The 21,132-nt window shown below is 35.3% G+C and overlaps 1 protein-coding gene across 3 annotated transcripts in view; it reads right to left on the bottom strand.

Annotated features, from left to right (window-relative positions):
- Window positions 1-11,060: 11,060 nt before the first annotated feature.
- FOLH1 (folate hydrolase 1) overlaps window positions 11,061-21,132 on the bottom strand; it is a 66,140-nt gene continuing 56,068 nt past the window's right edge. For all 3 annotated transcript variants that reach the window (XM_065528842.2, XM_045371207.3, XM_005579322.4), the window contains 4 exons: window positions 18,429-18,693; window positions 18,048-18,129; window positions 13,129-13,221; window positions 11,061-11,460 (listed from right to left, as the gene is read on the bottom strand). In XM_065528842.2, the coding sequence (XP_065384914.1) occupies window positions 11,271-11,460; window positions 13,129-13,221; window positions 18,048-18,129; window positions 18,429-18,693 (630 nt within the window). In that variant the 3' untranslated portion in view covers window positions 11,061-11,270. The remainder of the gene's footprint in view (window positions 11,461-13,128; window positions 13,222-18,047; window positions 18,130-18,428; window positions 18,694-21,132) is intronic.

Here is a 21,132-nt window from a genome sequence, read left to right as displayed (position 1 = left end):
CATGAACACATGGTGGGGGACCACACACACCGAGGTCTGTCAAGGGTAGGGGGTGGAAGGAGGAAGAGCATCAGAAAGAATAGCTAATAAATGCTGGGCTTAATGCCTAGGTGATGGTAATCAGTGCAGCAAACCACCATGGCACATGTATACCTATGTAACAAACCTGCACATCCTGCATATGTACTCCTGAACTTAAACGTTGAATAAGAAAAACTACATTTTAAAACATCTTTTAATTCCTAGAAGCTTTGCTCACCATGCATTTTCCCCAAGCACTATATTAAAAGTGAAAGTGATTTCATACCAGATCTCTTTTTCAGTCTCTGCCTCTCTCAATACACATAAAAGCACCCTTTGCAGTGAATTTGACGATATTTTGTTTAATTTTCTTAATGTTTCTCCCACTGAAACACAACATTTAAAATAATTTATACCAACTATGTTAATGAATATTAACATAATAGTGACAAAGACTAGTTATGTATCATGGATTAAAATAATTTAATCTAATTTATTTTTTATGCTATTTTTCATTTTGAAAGTTTTTTACAAGTAGCAAAAGTATACGTGCACAGTTGAATTGGGAGAATAAAAGTAAACAGGTATTGGTACAATATCTAGAGGCTTTTGAATTAGCAATAACAAAACTTTTTAACATAAAAAGTCCAGAACGTGTTAAGGCACTCAGGAGGGGTGGCTCCAGGTGCAGAGAATGGTTCTCATTCCAGTTCTATTCCTTTAAAACTTTCTGGATAACCACTGCCACCATCAAGGTGACCACAAACGAGGCTTTTCAACATTAATATGCTTGTTGAATTCAGCTTCAATTTATTCTGAAACATAGGGAAGAGATGAGACTGGACCTTTGGTTAAAGGCTTTATTAAAGCCTCCTTGAAAACTACGGAGAAAGAAAAGCAAACAGTAACCAGAAGCTAGGTCGCCTAGTTCATACAGCTCACTTTTCTCACCTTCCAGTTGTTGCTTGTCCTCAAGGAACCTCTGTTGTCTTATCCTGCCTGCCCCACCACTCAGAACTGATGCTTTGTAGCTGCCCGCCCTGTCCAGATCCAGGAAGAGGAGGAGACGGAAGAGGGCTAAAGTCTTCATTACCAGCTGTGCTTTGTTTCCTCTCTGAGAAGGGATCCTTCTTAGATTAACAGCCAGGCTGATGAGTTAGCCTAGTTGGTGCATCAGTATCACCTGAAAAGCTTCTGAGGCCACAGATTGCTGGGGCTTACACATGGGTGTTCTTCATTTAGTAGGTCTGGGCTGGGGCCAGAGAGTTCGAGTATTAGGCAACTTGTAAGAGGCTGCTGCTGGTCCCTGAACCATACTTCGAGAATCTCTGATTTAGCCCAATATTCATAAAAGATGATATGTTTAGGTCGTACAAGGATGGACAATTTTTAAAAATCTATTTGGAAAGCACAAAAATAGAAGTCCAGGATGTAAACTTGCCACTGTAGCTTCTTGTGGTTTGTGGTGGGTGAAAAGAATGGTAGGAAATGCATCCGCTTTTGCCCATACAACCACAGCACTGTGGGAAGGCTACAGCGCAGGACTCTTGCTTCTCAGGGTCTAGGAGCTCAAGGAACAAGATATAGACCCAATGTCCAGGGTCCCAGGCAGCCCTAGTTTTCGACAGTTCCCTTCCTTACCCCAACCTTACAACTAGTACATGATCAGGAAATGTGCCCTTACTACAGGGGTTCACAATGTGTGACTGTGAATACTTTTAGGGTGCATGAAGAATTGCCCTTTGAAATTTTATTATCACGTGAGTATACAGGAGATTTTCCCAGGGGCTACATGACATGTAATATCACAAAAGATTGAATAGAGAAGCAGATGTGAGAATCCAGATGACTTCTATTAAGCCAGACATTAAAGGGATTTGTAAACATGTAATCAAAGCCACTCTTCTCTTTTATTTGATTTTTATGGTTTTGGAAAGTATACTTATTTTTTACAGAAATATTATGTTACCAATTATGGTTTTATAATTGTTACTTTAAATTATTAATAAATAGATATTTATTGTTTTCAGCTTTAATTTCTAATATGGCATATCTTGACATTAAAAAACTCACATCAACAAAACCTTGTGGAGACTCTCAATTATTTTATCAGCTTAACTGAGGTATAATTTCTGTACCATAAAATTTAGTTAATGTATACAGTTAATGATGTTAATAAATTGCTATTAAATTCATTTTATGCACGATCACCATATCCACTTTTAGAACACTTTTGATCTTCCAAAAACATCTCTTCTCCCTTTTATAGTCAATCTCTACTCACATCCCTGTGTTCAAGGCACCACTGCTCTGCTTCTTGTCTGTAAGATTTTTATTTTTGTTGTTGCTATTTTTGTCGTTGCTTTCTAAAGAAGAGTCTCGCTATGTTGCCCACGCTGGTGTGCAGTGGCACTATCACAGCTCACTGTAGCCTCAACCTCCTGGGTTCAAGCAATCTTCCCTCCTCATCTTTCTGCATAGCTTGTACTTCAAGCAAACACTACCACACCCAGCTAGTTTTTAATTTTTTGTAGAGACAGGATCTCACTCTGTATCCCAAGCTGGTCTCACACTCTTGGGCTTAAGTGATCCTCCTGCCTTGGCCTGCCAAACTGCTGGGATTACAGGTGTGAGGCACTCCACCTGACCTGTCTGTAGGGTTTCGACTTTTAATAAATATTATGCATGTAATCATTCAATATATAATCCTTTGTGTCATTTAATATGTTTTAGAGATTCATCATGATTTTGTGTATATATGATTTGTTCTTTTTCTAATTTTTATTTTGTATAATTTCAACTTTTATTTCAGATTCAAGGAGTAAATGTGCACGTTTTTTACGTGGGTATATTGCATGATGCTGAGATTTGGGGTACGAATGATTCCACCACACAGATAGTGATCAATTTATGTATGTCTGAATCAGTGCCTGGAACTTTAAATAAACTCTTATAAATGTCTGTGGATTATATTATTTAAAATGAGCAGCCCTTAAAAATCTACTTTTACTAAAAGCAGTTCATGAAATAGCCCCTTTGATAAAATATTTCTAAATTAACCCTTAAATTTTCTTACCTTTCCTTCTACAACCAACTCTACAGCCTTACATCATGTCTACTCCATTTGATTGTTTAAGTCACCATCCACTTCAACGTTGTTACGCACAATACCCTATCTCTAACCTCCTTTCAATCACTCTCTTTTCAATAATACTGTTGGTTACTTATTTCTTCTTGATTTCATTTTATTATTATAACTTCATATTCTGAAAACACTCATTTTTATTAGATTCTCAGACAAAATTTACATTCATCTGACTTCCCTCCTACCTCAGAGAACAGCCTTTAGCAGACTTTTTGGAAGCCTCCTTCTTCTCTGTTTCATATCCAACTATTAGACTGTCCAAGTGCTCAGTTTTGCTACCTTTCCCTCCTTGATTATGCTCAAAATTAGTGTCATATAGTCTGGTGCTTTAATTAATACCTGATAACGTTACCCAAAGTTATACTTCACTGATGTATTCATCTATTCAATATTTACTCACTAAATGTGACTGCAAGGCATTGTTCTAGATTCTAAACTGTTCAATAAAAATATAGGTGTCCTTGTTTTGGACTAAACTCCTGCGCTAGGCCCCAACAGAGCAGCCTAAAAACCAGAATGAAGTTTCCCATAGTGAAGTTCTACATCATCAAACCAAAACTAAATTTTGGTTGTTGGGTTGATTTCTGACTGTCCTATTAATATAAATCAGAAGATAGAGATGATGAGAAGTAAATTCCTAAACAGGGTAGTTTCAGTCAGCATGGTATTGAGGTTCTCTCTGTTTTAATGTTTACTAAAAAGGTAACCTGAAGTATTCAGATATTAACCAATCAGTTATTTTTCTATACTCTTTCTCCCTGTCCCTGCCTTACAAGCAACATAACTTTGAAGTGACCAGCCTGTTTTCTGTTCATTGTTTCTGCTTTCTTCAGCTCTGTATATAAAACCAAGCTCTTCTCAGCTCACAAGAACACTTACTCTATTTTATGAAATAAAGTGTTGCCAACTTCTGGAATCACAGATAAAGCCAATTAGTATCTTTATGTTAATGGTTATCATTTTGGTTTTTTAACAGAACCAAACAAATGTAATACATATTATGGAGTAGTAAACTATTATTTGGGCTCCAGATTCTTATATGCACTGGGATAGGTAATGGGCATTTCAAAAATCAGAACTCCCAACTTCCCTGACAAAACCTGCTTACCTTTTTCTAAATGTCAAAAACCTAGGAACCATCTGGATTTCTCTTGTACTTTTACTTTCCATTTCAGGAAATTATCTTGCTAAAGGAGCATGTTCTAACCTAATGCAAGGAAGCTAAGAACCTTGATAAAAGGTTAGAGGAACTGCTAACTAGAATAACCAGTTTAGAGAAGGACATAAATGACCTGATGGAGCTGAATACACAGCATGAGAACTTTGTGAAGCATACGGAAGTATCAATAGCTGAATCAGTCAAGCATATCAGAGACTGAAGATCAACATAATGAAATAAAGTGTGAAGATAATATTAGAGAAAAAAGAATAAAAGGGAATGAAAAAGCCTCCAATAAATATGAGACTATGTGAAAAGACCAAACCTATGTTTGATTGGTGTACCTGAAAGTAATGGGGAGAATATAACCAATTTGGAAAACACACTTCAGGATATTATTCAGGAGAACTTCCCCAACCTAGCAAGACAGGCCAACATTCAAATTCAGGAAATACAGAGAATACCACAAAGATATTCCTCAAGAAGAGCAGACCCAAGACACATAATCATCAGATACACCAAGGTTGAAATGAAGGAAAAAATGTTAAGGGCAGCAGAGAGAAAGATCGGGTTACCCACAAAGGAAGCCCATCAGACTAACAGTGGATCTCTCTGCAGAAACCCTGCAAGCCAGAAGAGAGTGGGGGCCAATATTCAACATTCTTAAAGAAAAGAATTTTCAAGCCAGAATTTCATATCCAGCCAAACTAAGCTTCATAAGTGAAGGAGAAATAAAATCCTATACAGACAAGCAAATGCTGAGGGATTTTTTGACCACCAGGTCTACCTTTCAAAGAGCTCCTGAAGGAAGCACTAAATATGGAAAGGAAAAACCAGTGTCAGCCACTACAAAACATGCCAAATTGTAAAGACCATCAACAATATGAAGAAACTGCATCAACTAATGGGCAAAATAACTAGCTAGCATCATAATGACAGGATCAAATTTACATGTAACAATATTAACTTTAAATGTAAATGGCCTAAATACCTCAATTAAAAGACACAGACTGGCAAATTGGATAAAGAGTCAAGACCCATTGGTGTGCTGTATTCAGGAAACCCATCTCAGGTGCAAAGACACATATAGGCTCCAAATAAAGGGATGGAGAAAGATTTACCAAGCAAATGGAAAGCAAAAAATAGCAAGGGTTGCAATCTTAGTCTCTGATGAAACAGAGTTTAAGCTAACAAGATCAAAAAAGACAAAGAAGGGCATTACATAATGGTAAAGGGATCAATGCAACATGAAAAGCTAACTACCCTAAATATATATACACCCCAGATTCATAAAGCAAGTTCTTAGAGACCTAAAAAGAGACTTAGACTCCTCCACAAAAATAATCGAAGACTGTAACACCCCACTGTCAATATTAGACAGATTAATGAGACAGAAAATTAACAAGGATATTCAGGACTTGAACTCTGTTCTGGACCAAGTGGACCTAAAAGACATCTACAGAACTCTCCACCCCAAATCAACAGAATATACATTCTTCTCAGTACTACATCACACTTACTCCAAATTGACCACATAATTGGAAGTAAAACACTCCTCAGCAAATGCAGAAGAATGGAAATCATGACAAACTGTGTCTCAGACCACAGTGCAATCAAATTAGAACTCAGGATTAAGAAACTCACTCAAAACTGCACAACTACATGGAAACTGAAAAACTTGCTCCTGAATGACTACTGGGTAAATAACAAAATTAAGACAGAAATAAATAAGTTCTTTGAAACCAGGGAGAAAAAAGGCACAACGTACCAGAATCTCTGGGACACAGCTAAAGCAGTGTTTAGAGGGAAATTTATAGCACTAATTGGCCATATGAGAAAGTGGAAAAGATCCAAAATTGATCAATACCTTAACATCACAATTAAAAGACCTAGAGAAGCAAGAGCAAACAAATTCAAAAGCTAGCAGAAGACAAGAAATAACTAAGATCAGAGCAGAACTAAAGGAGATCGAGACATGAAAAACGCTTCAGAAAAATCAATGAATCCAAGAGCTGTTTTTTGAAAAGATTAACAAAGTAGATAGACTGCTAGCCAGACTAATAAAGAGGAAAAGAGAGAAGAATCAAATAGACACAATAAAAAATGATAAAGGGGATATCACCACTGATCCCACAGAAATACAAACTACCATCAGAGAATACTGTAAACACCTCTATGCAAATAAACTAGAAAATCTAGAAGAAATTGATAAATTCCTGGACACATACACCCTCCCAAGACTAAATCAGGAAGAAGTGGAATCCCTGAATAGACGCATAAAAAGTTCTGAAATTGAGGCAGTAATTAATAGCCTACCAACCAAAAAAAAAGCCCAGGACCAGATAGATTCACGTCTGAATTCTACCAGAGGTACAAAGAGGAGTTGTTACCATTCCTTCTAAAACTATTCCAAACAATAAAAAAAGGGGGACTCCTCCCTAACTCATTTTATGAGATCAACATCATCCTGATACCAAAACCTGGCACACACATACACACACACACACACAAAGAAAATTTCAGGCCAAACATGAACGTGAACATCAATGTGAAAATCCTCAATAAAATACTGGCAAACCAAATCCAGCAGCACATTAAAAGGCTTATCCACCATGATCAAGTTAGTTTCATCCCTGGGATCCAAGTCTGGTTCAATACACACAAATCAATAAACATAATACATCACATACACAGAACCAATGACAAAAATTACATGATTATCTCAATAGATGCAGAAAAGGCTTTTGATAAAATTCAACACTTTTTCATGCTAAAAACACCCAATAAACTAGGTATTGATGGAAGATATCTCAAAATAATAAGAGCTATTTATGACAAACCCGCAGACAATATCTTACTGAATGGGCAAAACTTGAAGCATTCCCTTTGAAAACCGGCACAAGGATGCCCTCTCTCATTCCTCTAATTCATCATAGTATTAGAAATTCTGGCCAGGGCAATCAGACAAAAGAAAGAAATAAAGGACATTCAAATAGGAAGACAGGAAGTAAAATTGTCCCTGTTTGCAGATGAAGTGATTATATAATTAGAAAACCCCATCGTCTCAGCCCAAAATCTCCTTAAGCTGATAAGCAACTTCAGCAAAGTCTCAGGATACAAAATCAATGTGCAAAAATCACTAACATTCCTATACACCAATAATAGACAAACAGAGAGCCAAATCATGAGTAAACTCCCATTCACAATTGCTACAAAGAGAAAAAAATACCTGGGAATGCAACTTACAAGGGATGTGAAGGACCTCTTCGAGGAAAACTACAAACCACTGCTCAAGGAAATAAGAGAGGACACAAACAAATGGAAAAACATCCCATGTTCATCGATAGGAAGACTCAATATTGTGAAAAAGGTCATACTGCCCAAAGTAATGTATAGATTCAATGCTATCTCCATCAAGCTACCATTGACTTTCTTAATAACAGAAAGCTTTAATAATTTGCCCATAGCCATACCGTAAGTAAGTGGGAAAACTAGGGTTGGACCCCAGGCAGTCTGTCTCTAAAAACTCTATTCCTGGTCAGGCGAGGTGACTCCCACCTGTAATCCCAGCACTTTGGGAGGTAGACGCAGTTGGATCACCTGAGATCAGGAGTTCGAGATCAGCCTGGCCAATCTAGTGAAAACCTGTCTTTATTAAAAATACAAAAAAATTATCTGGGCATAGCTGTGGGTGCCTATAATTCCAGTTACTCAGGAGGCTGAGGGAGAAGAATCACTTGAACCCAGGAGGCAGAGGTTGCAGTGAGCCTAGATCGCGCCAATGCACTCCAGCCTGGGTGACAGAGAGACCCTGTCTCAAAACAAAAACAAAAACAAAAACAATTGTGTTCCTATCATTGCAATACCTCTTATGAATGACAGTGACATTAAATATGTTGCCAAAGTATGTTCCTAAGCCACCAAATTACATATAATAATTTGGGGGGATGCTTATTGCTTGCTTGCAGAATCGATTGAAAGTTGACAAAGCTTTCAAGTACTATGTAGGTTTCGGTCCATTTTTTAGAATAGTTTTATTCACCTTATCCTACATCTACAATATTGTCCAACTCTCTAACAATGACATGACAAAAAGCCTGTTAGCATGCTCAGCCAAACCCTGTAACTAAGGCATTGTGGAAATCTTAGTGTGCAGTGTAGCTTTTATTTTCAAAGCACAGAATGTCTCAGAAAGACTCATATGCACGCTACTCTGATTACTCACAGAATGAGTGCCATCTATGGACTCTACATACTGATAGAGTTTGAAGCCAAAATAAAAAACGAGACTCAGTCTCTAAGGAGCTTATGGTCTAGTAAGGAATATAAGGGAAGGGGCAGTCATTCTGGAAGTATTCCTAGAAGAGATGACACGTAAGCTGAGACCTGAAGGACGAGGGTAGTCTTATCTTTTCTGGGGATAAAGTCTACATGGCAACTGTTGTCATAAGAAAATATTTTGGGACCTGGCATGGTGACTCCTGCCTGTAATCCCACCACTTTGGGAGGCCAAGGAAGGTTGATACTTTGAGCCAGGGAGTTCTTGATCAGCCTGGGATACTTGGCAAAACCCCATCTCTACAAAAAATACAAAAATTAGCCAGGCATGGTGGTGTACACCTGTAATCTCAGCTATTTGGGAGTCTGAGGCTGAAGGATCGCCTGAGCCGAGGAAGCAGAGGTTACACTGAGCTGGGATTGTGCCATTGACTCCAGCCTGGGTGACAGAGTGAGACCCTGTATTAAAAAAAAAAAAACAAACAACAACAACAACAAATCAAAAAACAAAGTTCTTATCTTTTGCTGGGTTGATGCCCTTCTAATCCATCTAGGCCAGAATGCTTTCTGAAATGCAAATATGCCCATATCCCTATCCTGCTTAACCTTATTATGGGCTTTTGATAAACTACAGGAAAGTAGTTACACTCCTCTGAATGTCTTCTAAGCCTTATGTGTTGTATTTGGTGCCCAATGTATGGATTGTTCTTCCCACAAATCCCTTGGATTCTAGTAACACTGAGTAGTTGTATGTCTTTAACATGCCACAATCTTCCGTACTTGTTTTTTATCTTGAATAACATGATTACTTTGCCAGTGGGAATATAAATAAATAAAATCACTTTGAAACAGCTTGGCATTGTAAAATTGAAGATGCACAAACTTTACAACACAGACATTCAACCTATAGGTAGATACTGTCAGGAAAGAGAATCTCTTGAATATTTGCATTAGGATACATGTTCACAGAAGCAAAACATATAAAACATTTCAAATATATACAGCAGAAAATGAATAAATACATTTTATTATTCACCAGTTATCCAAATTTGGGTTACCCACTCCAAACTCACTCTTGATTGTCTTCATAAATAGATCTGGGCCCATTAAATAGTTTTTCTTTGTCATGTGTTATGATGTTAAACTTCGTGAGCAGAAGGCATTGGAGAGATGTTCCAAGAAGGTGGTTTCCAATCTGCTTTCTGTGTGCACCCCTGGCAAACTCTGGCAACGTAAATGACATCTCCAGCGTCTGACACGGAGGGCATACAGGGCGACACCAGTGCCCAGATTCTGTGGCTATTGCTCTGGCGCCCACTTCCTGAAGTTCATGGTGGCCAGGAGAACCCAGCGGCCAAGAACTTCTCCTGAAATTGTCCTTTGCCAAATTTGTAGTAAAGCCCCTCTGGCTTGACATTTCTTCATAAACAGCTTTACACAGTGGCCCAGAAGACAAGTTTCTGGGGAGTTCTGAAGTATCAATTTGAAGCAGGTTCAAGGGCAACACCACAGCAAAATTCTTAACATTGAGCGAGGCCACAGTGTGAGGGGACTCTTCATTGGCTGCTCCAAATTCACCATGGAGATAAGAGCAGTTCCTTATATCTGCTCATCACATATTCTTGAGACCTCTCTTTACATATTACTAGACAATATTTCATTGCTCCAATGCTGTAACAGTTAATAATTCTTTACATTAACTTTCCCTATTTACATTACTGTATGTTTTGTCATCTTGACGGACCCTGGATCTTACTCTCATGTAAATGAATGTTCTATATCAGCAAAATACGGCAAACTACAGCCACAGTGTTAATATATTTGAACCCTTAAAAGCCAATGAAAAAAATCAAGTACCTGTGAAATACACATGGTATGACTGTCTTTATAAAAAGTTCAAAAATACATAATGCCAAAACATGTAAAGCATACAGCCATGTGTGACACAATTATAAATAATAACAGAGGAAAGATAAACATAAAATTCAACAAAATGGAAAAGCATAACTGTCATTAGTACATGGGGCATCCTAAGATATTGGAAATGTTATTTTCTTCATATGGCTGTTAGGTTCACAAATGTTCATTTAATTACTATACATATGTGTTATACTATAGTCTTTTATATAAATTTTAAAAAATAATTATTTCTTATACTACAGAGTGATTACATTTACTAAAAGTGTAATTTGATCCATTTCCCAACTAGTGTGCTGAGATAGTGATCCTCTCAGCCTTGGGTGACCAGGCAGGCCGTGAGGCCTCTGGCTTGGAATAGACTTGTGCATATTCCCCAGTGTGCTCTATGACATACTGATGTTTCCTTATGTGTGAAGTGACATGAACAGATTAGACTTGATTCCCTGATAATGCCAGATGAGAGTTTTACTCTATTATGCCATTCTCCTTAGATTTAATACTGAGTTAAATTTTTCCACTTCAGAATAACCTCTTATAATTATGAAATTCAATTTTTAATTTTTAATCCATAGGGACAAGATAAAAGAAACAATAAAAACACACACATATATAAACACCCACATAACTATATATAATATTCAACTTTATTTCAAATATACCAATTTTAAAATTTATCAATATACCCATTCTGATTCTTTCTGAATGACATACCACACAAATTCAATATGGATTCTCTAAAGAATCCTCTTAGGCCACTTCACTCAAAGTCTCTGCAGCTGCTTGCACTGTGAAGGTTGCAATAGAAATCTGTCTCTTCACTTCTCCCCAGGCCTGGGAAGGGTCCACTTTGCTTTCGATATCAAACAGAGCATCATAAATTCCTGGGAATGACTCCCCTGCATACTTGTTGTGGCTGCTTGGAGCATAGATGACATGCCTGTTGATAAAATCGTTTGTTGTTTATCAGGTGTCCAAATGACATACAAGAGAAACACAAGAGCACTCTGCAATTCCTGGATTGCATATTCCTATAACAATTTGAACAAGCCACTTGTCAACTAAACTTCCAAGTTCAACCATCTCTGAAGACTATTATGTGAAATCTATAGTAATTAATTATATTTTTATTTCAAACAAATAAAGTGGTTCAGTGCTACAAAAGTAAGAATGATGATAGAAACAACAGCAATCATGCTTGGTATTGGTATTTAATGTTTACTTACAATTTTTCTAATGTTTAGAAATAAACTCTACACAGTTGATATTAGTATTTCACAGAGGAGGAAACTGAGGTCTGAGAGATCAAGTAACTAAATGATTTGTCTTAAAACACATGACAAGTGCTGATTTTTTAATATATCATGCTACCTCCTACATTATAGCACAATTGTGATCATTACAGTCTTGTTTGTGATCAGCCAACCCTATATTGTGTTTGTCATTTTTTAAAAATCTACACTATCATGTTAGAATACTTAACATAGAGTTTGAAGAATCATCAAAAACAATTTTGTAATGTTCCACATGACCAAGGCAGAAAATGTTTTGTAGAATGGGCTAAGACAGTTCATGTAATAGCCCATAGAAGAGAAGGACAAACTCCTAAGTAAAGAGGTAGATAAGGCCAGAAGCAGTAGCTCATGCCCGTAATCCCATATATTAGGGAGGCCGAGGTGGGAGGATTGCTTGAGGCCAGGAGTTCTAGACAAGCCTGGGCAACATAGGGACACCCTGTCTCTACAAACCAAAGTACACATATTAGCTGGACATGGTGGCATGTGTCTGTTGTCCTAGCTTCCTGGGAGGCTGCTGTGGGAAGATTGCTTGAGCCCAAAAGTCTGAGGCTGCGGTGAGCTACAACTGTACAACTGAACTCTAGCCTGGGAGACAGAGTGAGACCCTGTCTCTTAGGAAAAAAAAAGGGGGCGGGGGATGGATAAAAATATACTGCCATTGATCCAGTCAACCTGTTTGAAGATGCTCTTACTACTAAACCAGAACCTTTTATAATCCCTAAAAAGAAAGTTAGGGCCATTTCTGGCTGTCCAATGATCTATCTCATTCTGCAATATTTAGAAAATCAACCTGGGGACAGTCAATGTTTGGCAGGAAAAAATTCAACTGTCAGGATTTAGGAGGAAATAAAATCTCTAATTATCAACATTAGGGAAAAGAATAAATATAAACTTACTGTATGTGTTATATATAGAGAGATGTTTGGGTTGTGTGCATACATAAGCAAAAATATATTTAAAATAGGAAAGGAGCTAAAATTACACACACAAGAATATAACCATGATTTTATATTTTTCTGATAAAATTGCGGAGATTTTTATTTTCTGCCGTGGCCTTCTGAATCTTCTATATTTTCTAAAATAAACATATATTCTGTTATAATCAGAACAAAGATACTCAAAATAAAGATATGCAAAAATCATATTACATTATATGAAGAAACAATACCACTATAACTTCCTACATATATTTTGAAATTTTCCATTTGCTTGCAGGAAATCAACTACAATATTTTTCCACAATGAAAAAAATAAAAATAATTACAAGAAACAGTGATATTATAGAAAGGAGTCATATTTTCTTTTCTTACCTATAAAAAGGTCTGTCTGGTAACCCTAATGGATCAATAAATGCTCTTTCCAGAAACATGAGTTGATCATTCATCATTCTTAATAATATTGGGCTGAGAAAGAAAATGAATATAATTATAACTTCATGAAAATACATTTCTATGCAGAAAATAAAAATTTCAGAACAAAACTGAATTTAGTTATCTCCAGGAATTGCTTCTAGGACCACCCCCTACACCAAAATTTGTGCATACTCAAGTCCTGCAAGGAAGACACATGTATATGAAAAGTGGGCCCTCCTCCTCTGTGGAATTAACAGGGTGAGAATGAACAAACTATCAAACAAATTAAATTGATCTCTTGGTAGAATGATCCAGATTTAAGTCTAAAAGTTACTTAAAATTGTATCATTTCAAGTGATTTTCAGAATGGTTTAAGTACAGCATTCTTGGAGTCTGATATGACTTTCTGGATTACCTTGTTCTGCCTCAATGAGGAAATGTAGCTGTGTATGTGGAATCTGAAGCCACATCTGATCTCCCTTGGGTTAGTTGCCCCCAGTAGAACTCTTACCACATGCTTAATCCCTCTTTGACATCTTAGTCTTCATATTGTTAAGACAATGAGATAGGCAATTATATAAAATAGAAAATGTTTATGGAGCACATGGCTAGTAGTCCAAACGGAATGTAACAGTTGTTTTTTAAGTTTCTATAATTCTCTTACTTTATATTTTTCCTTAGTTTCTCATTAGCTACATCTGAGGTTCTCAGATTCAAGCTTGCAGAGTAAGCATCATTTGGTGATAAAAGTTCTAATATATCAAAGCTAGAAGAAAGATGATTGTTGAGATTTTTTTCCATATAAATGAATTTACTTACTTAAAATACTTTTGTTCTAGATTCATGTCCATCCTACTTTTAGATATTTAACAAAATCATTTTCTGTATGCAATGCTAATATTTTCAAATGTAAGTTTGAAAATAAAAGATTTAATTTGGCAAAATAAAAAGTTTTCCATATTTAAAAATAACAAGAATAGTCGGCCCTCCATATATGTGGGTTTTAGTCCGTCAATACTGTATTTTATTTTGTTTTCTTAAGAGATGGAGTCTTGTTCTGTTGCCCAGGCTGGAGTGCAGTGGTTTGATCATAGCTCACTATAGTCTCAAACTCCTGGGCTCAAGCAATCCCCCTGCCTCAGCTTCCTGAGTACCTGGGATTACGGTGAATAATACTGAATTTTCCATCTGCGTTTGCTTGCTAATATGAAATCTATGGATAGAGAGGGCTCACTGTATTAATGGAAAAAAGAATTCATGTATAAGTGGACCTGTGCAGTTCAAATCACTGTTGTTCAAATGTAAATTGCAAATTTTAACATTCTGTAATATGCAAATTAAGAACAATAAAATACATAGCTATCACATTTTTAAAATCCTATAAAATACTATACTGCTCAGGCTTATAAAAGCACAGAAACAGCTATATGTGCCAATGGAAAAAATAATAGTGATTTTTATTTACATTGGTATAATAAGGCAAGATTTTCTTCACCTTAGGTATCCTAGTAATCTACTCACTGAAGTAATATCAATATTAAAATAAGATGACCTGCTAATGTTTAGTAAGATGCCTGGCAAATTAGAATTATTTACCAAGTGATAATTAACAATATTCCTTTCATTTTTAAAGCTAAACCTATTATGAACACAAGAGATGATGATTACTTCAGTCTTTTAACAATATTTGGATACCTCCTATGTATCAAACACTCCCTGCTTTTACAGAATTTACATTCCAAAATGAGTATTGAGGTTGTTATTGTAGTAAGAATGATTCAATATAATTGAAAGCTTATCAGCAAGCCCTGAATACTTCAACAATGAGTTACTGAATTTAATATACCAATTCTTTCACAATTTAATTAACTAATGAGAAAAAATCATTACAATAAGAAAGCATAAATCATCTTATTCATTAATTTACCTTTTGCTTTTTATAATGTTGTTTTACTAACAGTTAGCATTTAGTGATCATTTCCTATGTGCCAATTACTGTTCTGAATGTCTATACAAAATGTGATTTTTAATTTTCAGAGCGATTCTGCAAGGTGGGCAGGGTAATAGCCCCATTTTGTAGATGAGATAACAAAGGATCATGAGTTAAATAACTTGCCTAAATTCACACTAGAAAGTTTTAGAGTGAAATAGGAGCTCGGTATTGTTCTTTCAACTGCACCTTGCTGACAAAAGGAAAACAGGAACAACTTAAATCCCCATAATTTGGATTTGAGCTATTTTTAATATTTATGTATTTAGCATCATGAATTCAGATTCTGTGATAGTATAAAGGTAAATTAAACACAGAATACCTGTTAGCAGCTCCCATAAACTGTTGAGACAATCGAATGAAGGATAATTTCAATAAGATGCTATGGGTTTCGGAATCAAATTCACAAAGCATTACTATAAGTACAAAAACTCGTGTGGCTACACACATGTAAATGCACACATGTGCGCACGCGCACGCACACACACACTTCTCTTTCTCTGTATCCTGTGTCAACATCTTATATTCTTTGATGGGGCAAGAAGTAATACAAGAAAAGCAGGATGAAGACATGTCTCTTCCTTAGATTTCAAAGTTTTGGTTGAGAAATTCAACATTCAGTTTAATTTACTTAGTTAGAATTTACTATTATTATGTGCAATGCACTGTGCAGGTGTTTCAGAATTTGTAAATATATAGGGAACAGAATGGATCTTTACTATCATTTAGAGAAAATAAAACAACTGTAGAAATACTAAAGGAAGGAGGAAGCTGAGTGTGCTAAACAATAAGTGTCCTAAACAAACCAGAATTCAAACCATAAGGCATTTTGTCAGAGGGAGAAAATATTTTTTCTTTTAAATACAAAAAGAAAACCAGTTTTATAGAATACATGGTGTTTGGGATCTCCTTAAAATGTATTTCTCATTGTTGACTTTTTTACCCACATATAAAAATTATAAAGAATTGAAAAGAATAGGAAAATAATTCTTCCAATGTTCCCTGAGGATAACACAATTATTAAAATAATTCATTAATTCCCTTTAAGTTTTTCCTATATTTGTTAAATAAAAATTAATCAAACTATATTTACAATTTTATAAACTTTTTGCTTACTTCATATTTTATTCTAAGTATCTTCTATTATATTGTATTTCTAATAATCCATTTTAAGGATTATAAAATGTTCACATTGGTGAATATCAATTTTTTTAGTAATTTCTCTTCTCTTAGGCATTGGGTTATTTTGAATTACTTGCTATTATAATTTTATACTTCAAATCTTTCTCCGGGCAGTCTTTCTTTTCCAAAACAGAGACTTTTTCCTAAGAAATAATTCAAGAAATGGAATACCTATGTCAAAGCACAGGACTCTGTGACAGTTCTTGAACGCATTAGCAATATCTATCTATCTTTTTCAAAAAAGCTAAAATAATTCATAATGCTATCAGAAAAGCATGGAGACCATATGCTTCAGTGTACCAGCTACAGCAGTGGGCACAACCAAGGTTTAAATTGTTATTAATGTGTTATAAAAATAATGTCACATTACTTTCATTTGTATTTCTGAATTATGCATTAGTGAACTGCAATATTTTGCTATGTTTCTTTACAGGTGTATCTTGACAACATTTTTATAATTATTTGTCTTGTTTCTTGCTGATATTTTCAGTTTGTTCTTCTGGACTATTTATTTTCAAAAAATATTTTTATAATGTATATATTACTCTCCATTTTTGCTAGAAAATAAGTTTTCAACTTTTTTAACTTTTCTTTTGAATATTAATTTTTATATTCTGAACCATTTTAATGGTCTCAAATATGATTGCACCATTTCCCCACTGCTTCTAAACTTGGCATCTGTCTTTCAAGAAATTTTCATTTTTACTAAATTCTTTACAGCTGTTGTTTATGTGAGCATACAATGTGAACTGTGATTCTGAATTTAATTTTATAGCAGGTACTAACATAGTTTATACAATGTTATAATTGACTAATCTTTCCCAATTGATTTTTGCTGTATCGTTTATTACTAATACTTCCTTATATATCACTGAGCCTATTTCTACATCATCTACTCTGATCTTTTTATGTGTCCTTACATCAGCTCCTAGGGATTTGATACTTACATCATGATACTATATTTAATACACATATCTGTGCCCTCAAAATTCTACTTTAAAAAAATTACCTTAGTATTCTCACCAAGTATTTTTCCTTCCATCTTAAAATTTTGTTCAAATTGTGTTGTACTTGTGTAATCTTACACAGAATTAATCCTAAATGTTTAACATTTCCAAAATTAATGACTTCACAATATTTGCTATTCTGGATAAATAGAATTTTGCCAGATGGAAGTGGAAATAAGGAGCTTTATGTGGAGGTAATGAAATAAAAAAAAGAGGCAGAAAGAAATCATGCTTTGAAAATTAAATAGTCTGGCTGAGTTATGATGTACAGATACTGAAAAAACAAGAAATAAAACTGGAAACAGCTGAGGTCACACAGTGAGGGCCCTTCATTGTTAAGCAGAGTATGTTGTAACTTATCAAATGGCAGGAGGGAGGGACTGACATTTCTCAGCAGCACAATTGCCACTCCAAATGTCGAAAGCAGGTCTTTTGAGATAGGGCAGCCCTACATAGGATGTGCTAGAGTGGAAAGACAGAAAGCAGCAGGAAATGGCACTTGTCTACCTATATAACAAGCTGCACGTTCTGCACATGTATCCCAGAACTTAAAGTAAAACAAATTTTAAAAAAAGAAAACAGCAAGAAATTCCCAAAGCTAGTTCAGAAACAGCGATGTTACTTTCCTTTTAAATATATATATATGTGTGTGTGTAGATATAGACACAGATATAGATAGATAAAGATATAGAACGTACTTGCTTTTGTCAAAGTCCCGGAGTCTCTCACTGAACTTGGAAGCAATTTCTGTAAAATTCTTTACTGCAGAAAAAAGTGAATCTGAAATAGAAATTGGGATCATCAAAATGCTTAAAGAATGTAATTTCTAATGGCATTGGTCCAAAGTTCAAGAAAAGGAACAATATAGAAGCCATCATCTTTTGTTTTACAAGGTATTTATATTTTTATATTATAAGATATGAGCATCCATAAAATGAAAAATACGTTTATAGACATAAACAGAATACTGGATCGCTTGAAATAGCAATCAATAATAAATGACCTAAGATAGCCCGTTATATTTTGGAGATTAATAGAACCATACAGATGACGAATTTGAAAAAGGAAGGGTAACATACCAAATGATACACTGTATGTCTTCATTTCCTGTGGATGTTTCATAGAAATATTGTAGATTTTGTCAGCATACTTTCTTAAAACTACAGCATAATCTCGACAATCAAAAGGGAGCACTACGGAATTGGCTAGTTCAAACACCATCCCTCCTCGAACCTGGGCCACAGTGAGGTGATATTTAAACATTGGATCATAAAACTTTTCCACCAACTCATATGTCTCATAGACACTGTGATACAGTGGATAGCTGCTGAATTTGTTTGTTTCCTATGGAAAAAATAACAAAACATATCACTTATAGGATAGCTTACAATAAAATGATTAGCTCCATATTTACTATTAGTATTAGTAAGATTGGTCAGTGATGGATCAAGGAAAGTACTTAAGCATCTCAATAAGTTACTTCCTAAACAGATAATATTATGATACGTAAACACACTCCAAGTTTGTACCAATTAAAATATGTGTATATGATATAACAAATATTATTTAAAAAATATTTCAAAGGGACCAAACAGGCTTGCCTCTAATAATGCAGAAGATTGCATTCTTTTTTTTTTAAATTTATTTATTATTATTATACTTTAAGTTGTAGGGTACATGTGCATAACGTGCAGGTTTGTTACATATGTATACTTGTGCCATGTTGCTGTGCTGCACCCATCAACTCGTCATTTACATCAGGTATAACTCCCAATGCAATCCCTCCCCTCTCCCCTCTCCCCATGATAGGCCCCGGTGTGTTCTGTTCCCCTTCCTGAGTCCGAGTGATCTCATTAGATTCATGTTTTAAGAATCTGAAAAAACAAGACAAGACAATCTTGCATTTGGGTAAAAATAAGAAGACAGAATTGTTAAAGGCAAGTAAATAAGTATTACACAATATTATATAGGAGAAGACACTACATTGTTTAATCACTAAAATTCCTTGGATAAATGATTGTCTGACAAACAGTGTGCTGAAAGCTGGAGTCTGAGTGGTGAGGGGTGCAGTAGTGGATCTAAAGTCTCACTAAGGAGAGAGAAGGGAGGCCAAGACAGGTGTCAGGAAAACCAAAAGTATAGGTAGAAGGAAGGACTTTTCAAACTGTGAATTGCTGGTTTATCACTTTCGACCATTAACATGCTTATTTTTTATTATTGATATAAAAGGACATTTTAGGTACTGATGTGTTGAAGAGACTGGGATTCTGGAATTTCCCTGCTAGGGTTTGAATCTAGGCTTCAGGACTTACTACCGAAAACTTTAGGTGGTCATTTGATTTTATTTGTTGTAATTTTTTTCATAGTAAAATGTAGACAATATTAATATTTATCCTCACTATCAGCTCCCATATAACTCTGCCTGACTTCCTACCTCACAGACAGGAGATTGAAGATTTTCCATCTGGGAAGAATAGCCTGTGAGGAAATACTTACAGAAACTTAATGTCAACTCTAAATTGCCAAATGTCTTTTCTGTATTTGGAATTGAGCTAAATCTCTTATTATTGCAATATTCTTGTTGGAACAGTTTTGAATGAACTCTTCCTTACCATTTTTATAAGTGTGAGAATGATTTTTCTTTATAACATAAAATTTAAAAATGAAGACGTATCAGGATTAAAATATTACTTATAAACATGGATGTATCATAAAAGCTGACAAAGGTTTCATCTGATGAACAGAAATTAGGGATGGTATGAATATGAAATGGAAATAAGAAACAACTGCTTTTAATTATAAACCAGTGTTCTTATAAAACTACTCGACATTTTATAAACTATGTACCCATTTTACTTTGAAGAAAATGAAAACCATATATGTGTGTGTGTGTGTGTATATATATATATATATATATATATATATATATATATATATATAATCTACAACAGAAGAAAAGGAATCATGACTTTTACACGTTCAAAGTGTATTATACTGATATGGTTTGGCTCTGTGTCCCCACCCAAATCTCATCTTGAATTATGATAATCCCCACGTGTCATGGGAGAGACCTGGTGGGAGGTAACTGAATCATGGGGGACACATTTTCCTGCCTTGCTCTCCTGACAGTGAATAAGTCTCATGCGATCTAATGATTTTATAAAGGGAAGTTCCCCTGCACCTGCTCTCTTGTGTGCTGCCATGTAACATGTAACTTTGCTCCTCATTCGCCTTCAGCCACTATTGTGAGGCCTCCCCAGCTATATGAAACTGTGAGTCAATTAAACATATTTCCCTTGTAAATGACCCAGTCTTGGGTATGTCTTTATTAGGAGCAGGAGAACAGACTAATATATATAGTCTGTTCTTTATTAAACAAATTTTTCATTTGTTTAATGATGTTATTTGTTTAATAATTAGAGATATAGTAAGAGATGGAAATTCAAATACAGTGATTAATTTTGAATGATAATGGGGAGATACTGATTAATTTTGAATAAGGAGGAGGGTGAAATCAAAGACAATTCCTACATTTTCAACTTAAATGACTGAGTGAATGCAGTGCCACCAAATGAAACAGAAAATATGTTTAAGGGAGTAAATGGAAGTTCACATTTGCAGACATGAGTATTGATACCAACTGACACTTGAATTTAGGGTAGGAATACCAGATACAGGAGTTATCCTATGTAGTAGCGATACTGTCAACCATTGAGACTTCTCTCTGCTTTCAACTAACGTTTGAGTCACTTTTTGGAGTCAGAATTATTTGTTTAGTTAAAA

The sequence above is a fragment of the Macaca fascicularis genome, chromosome 14 (genome assembly GCF_037993035.2).
Source record: "Macaca fascicularis isolate 582-1 chromosome 14, T2T-MFA8v1.1".
Classification (NCBI taxonomy): domain Eukaryota; kingdom Metazoa; phylum Chordata; class Mammalia; order Primates; family Cercopithecidae; genus Macaca; species Macaca fascicularis.
The sequence above is the reverse complement of the archived record's forward strand: the minus strand, read 5'-3'. Positions and strand labels throughout refer to the sequence as shown.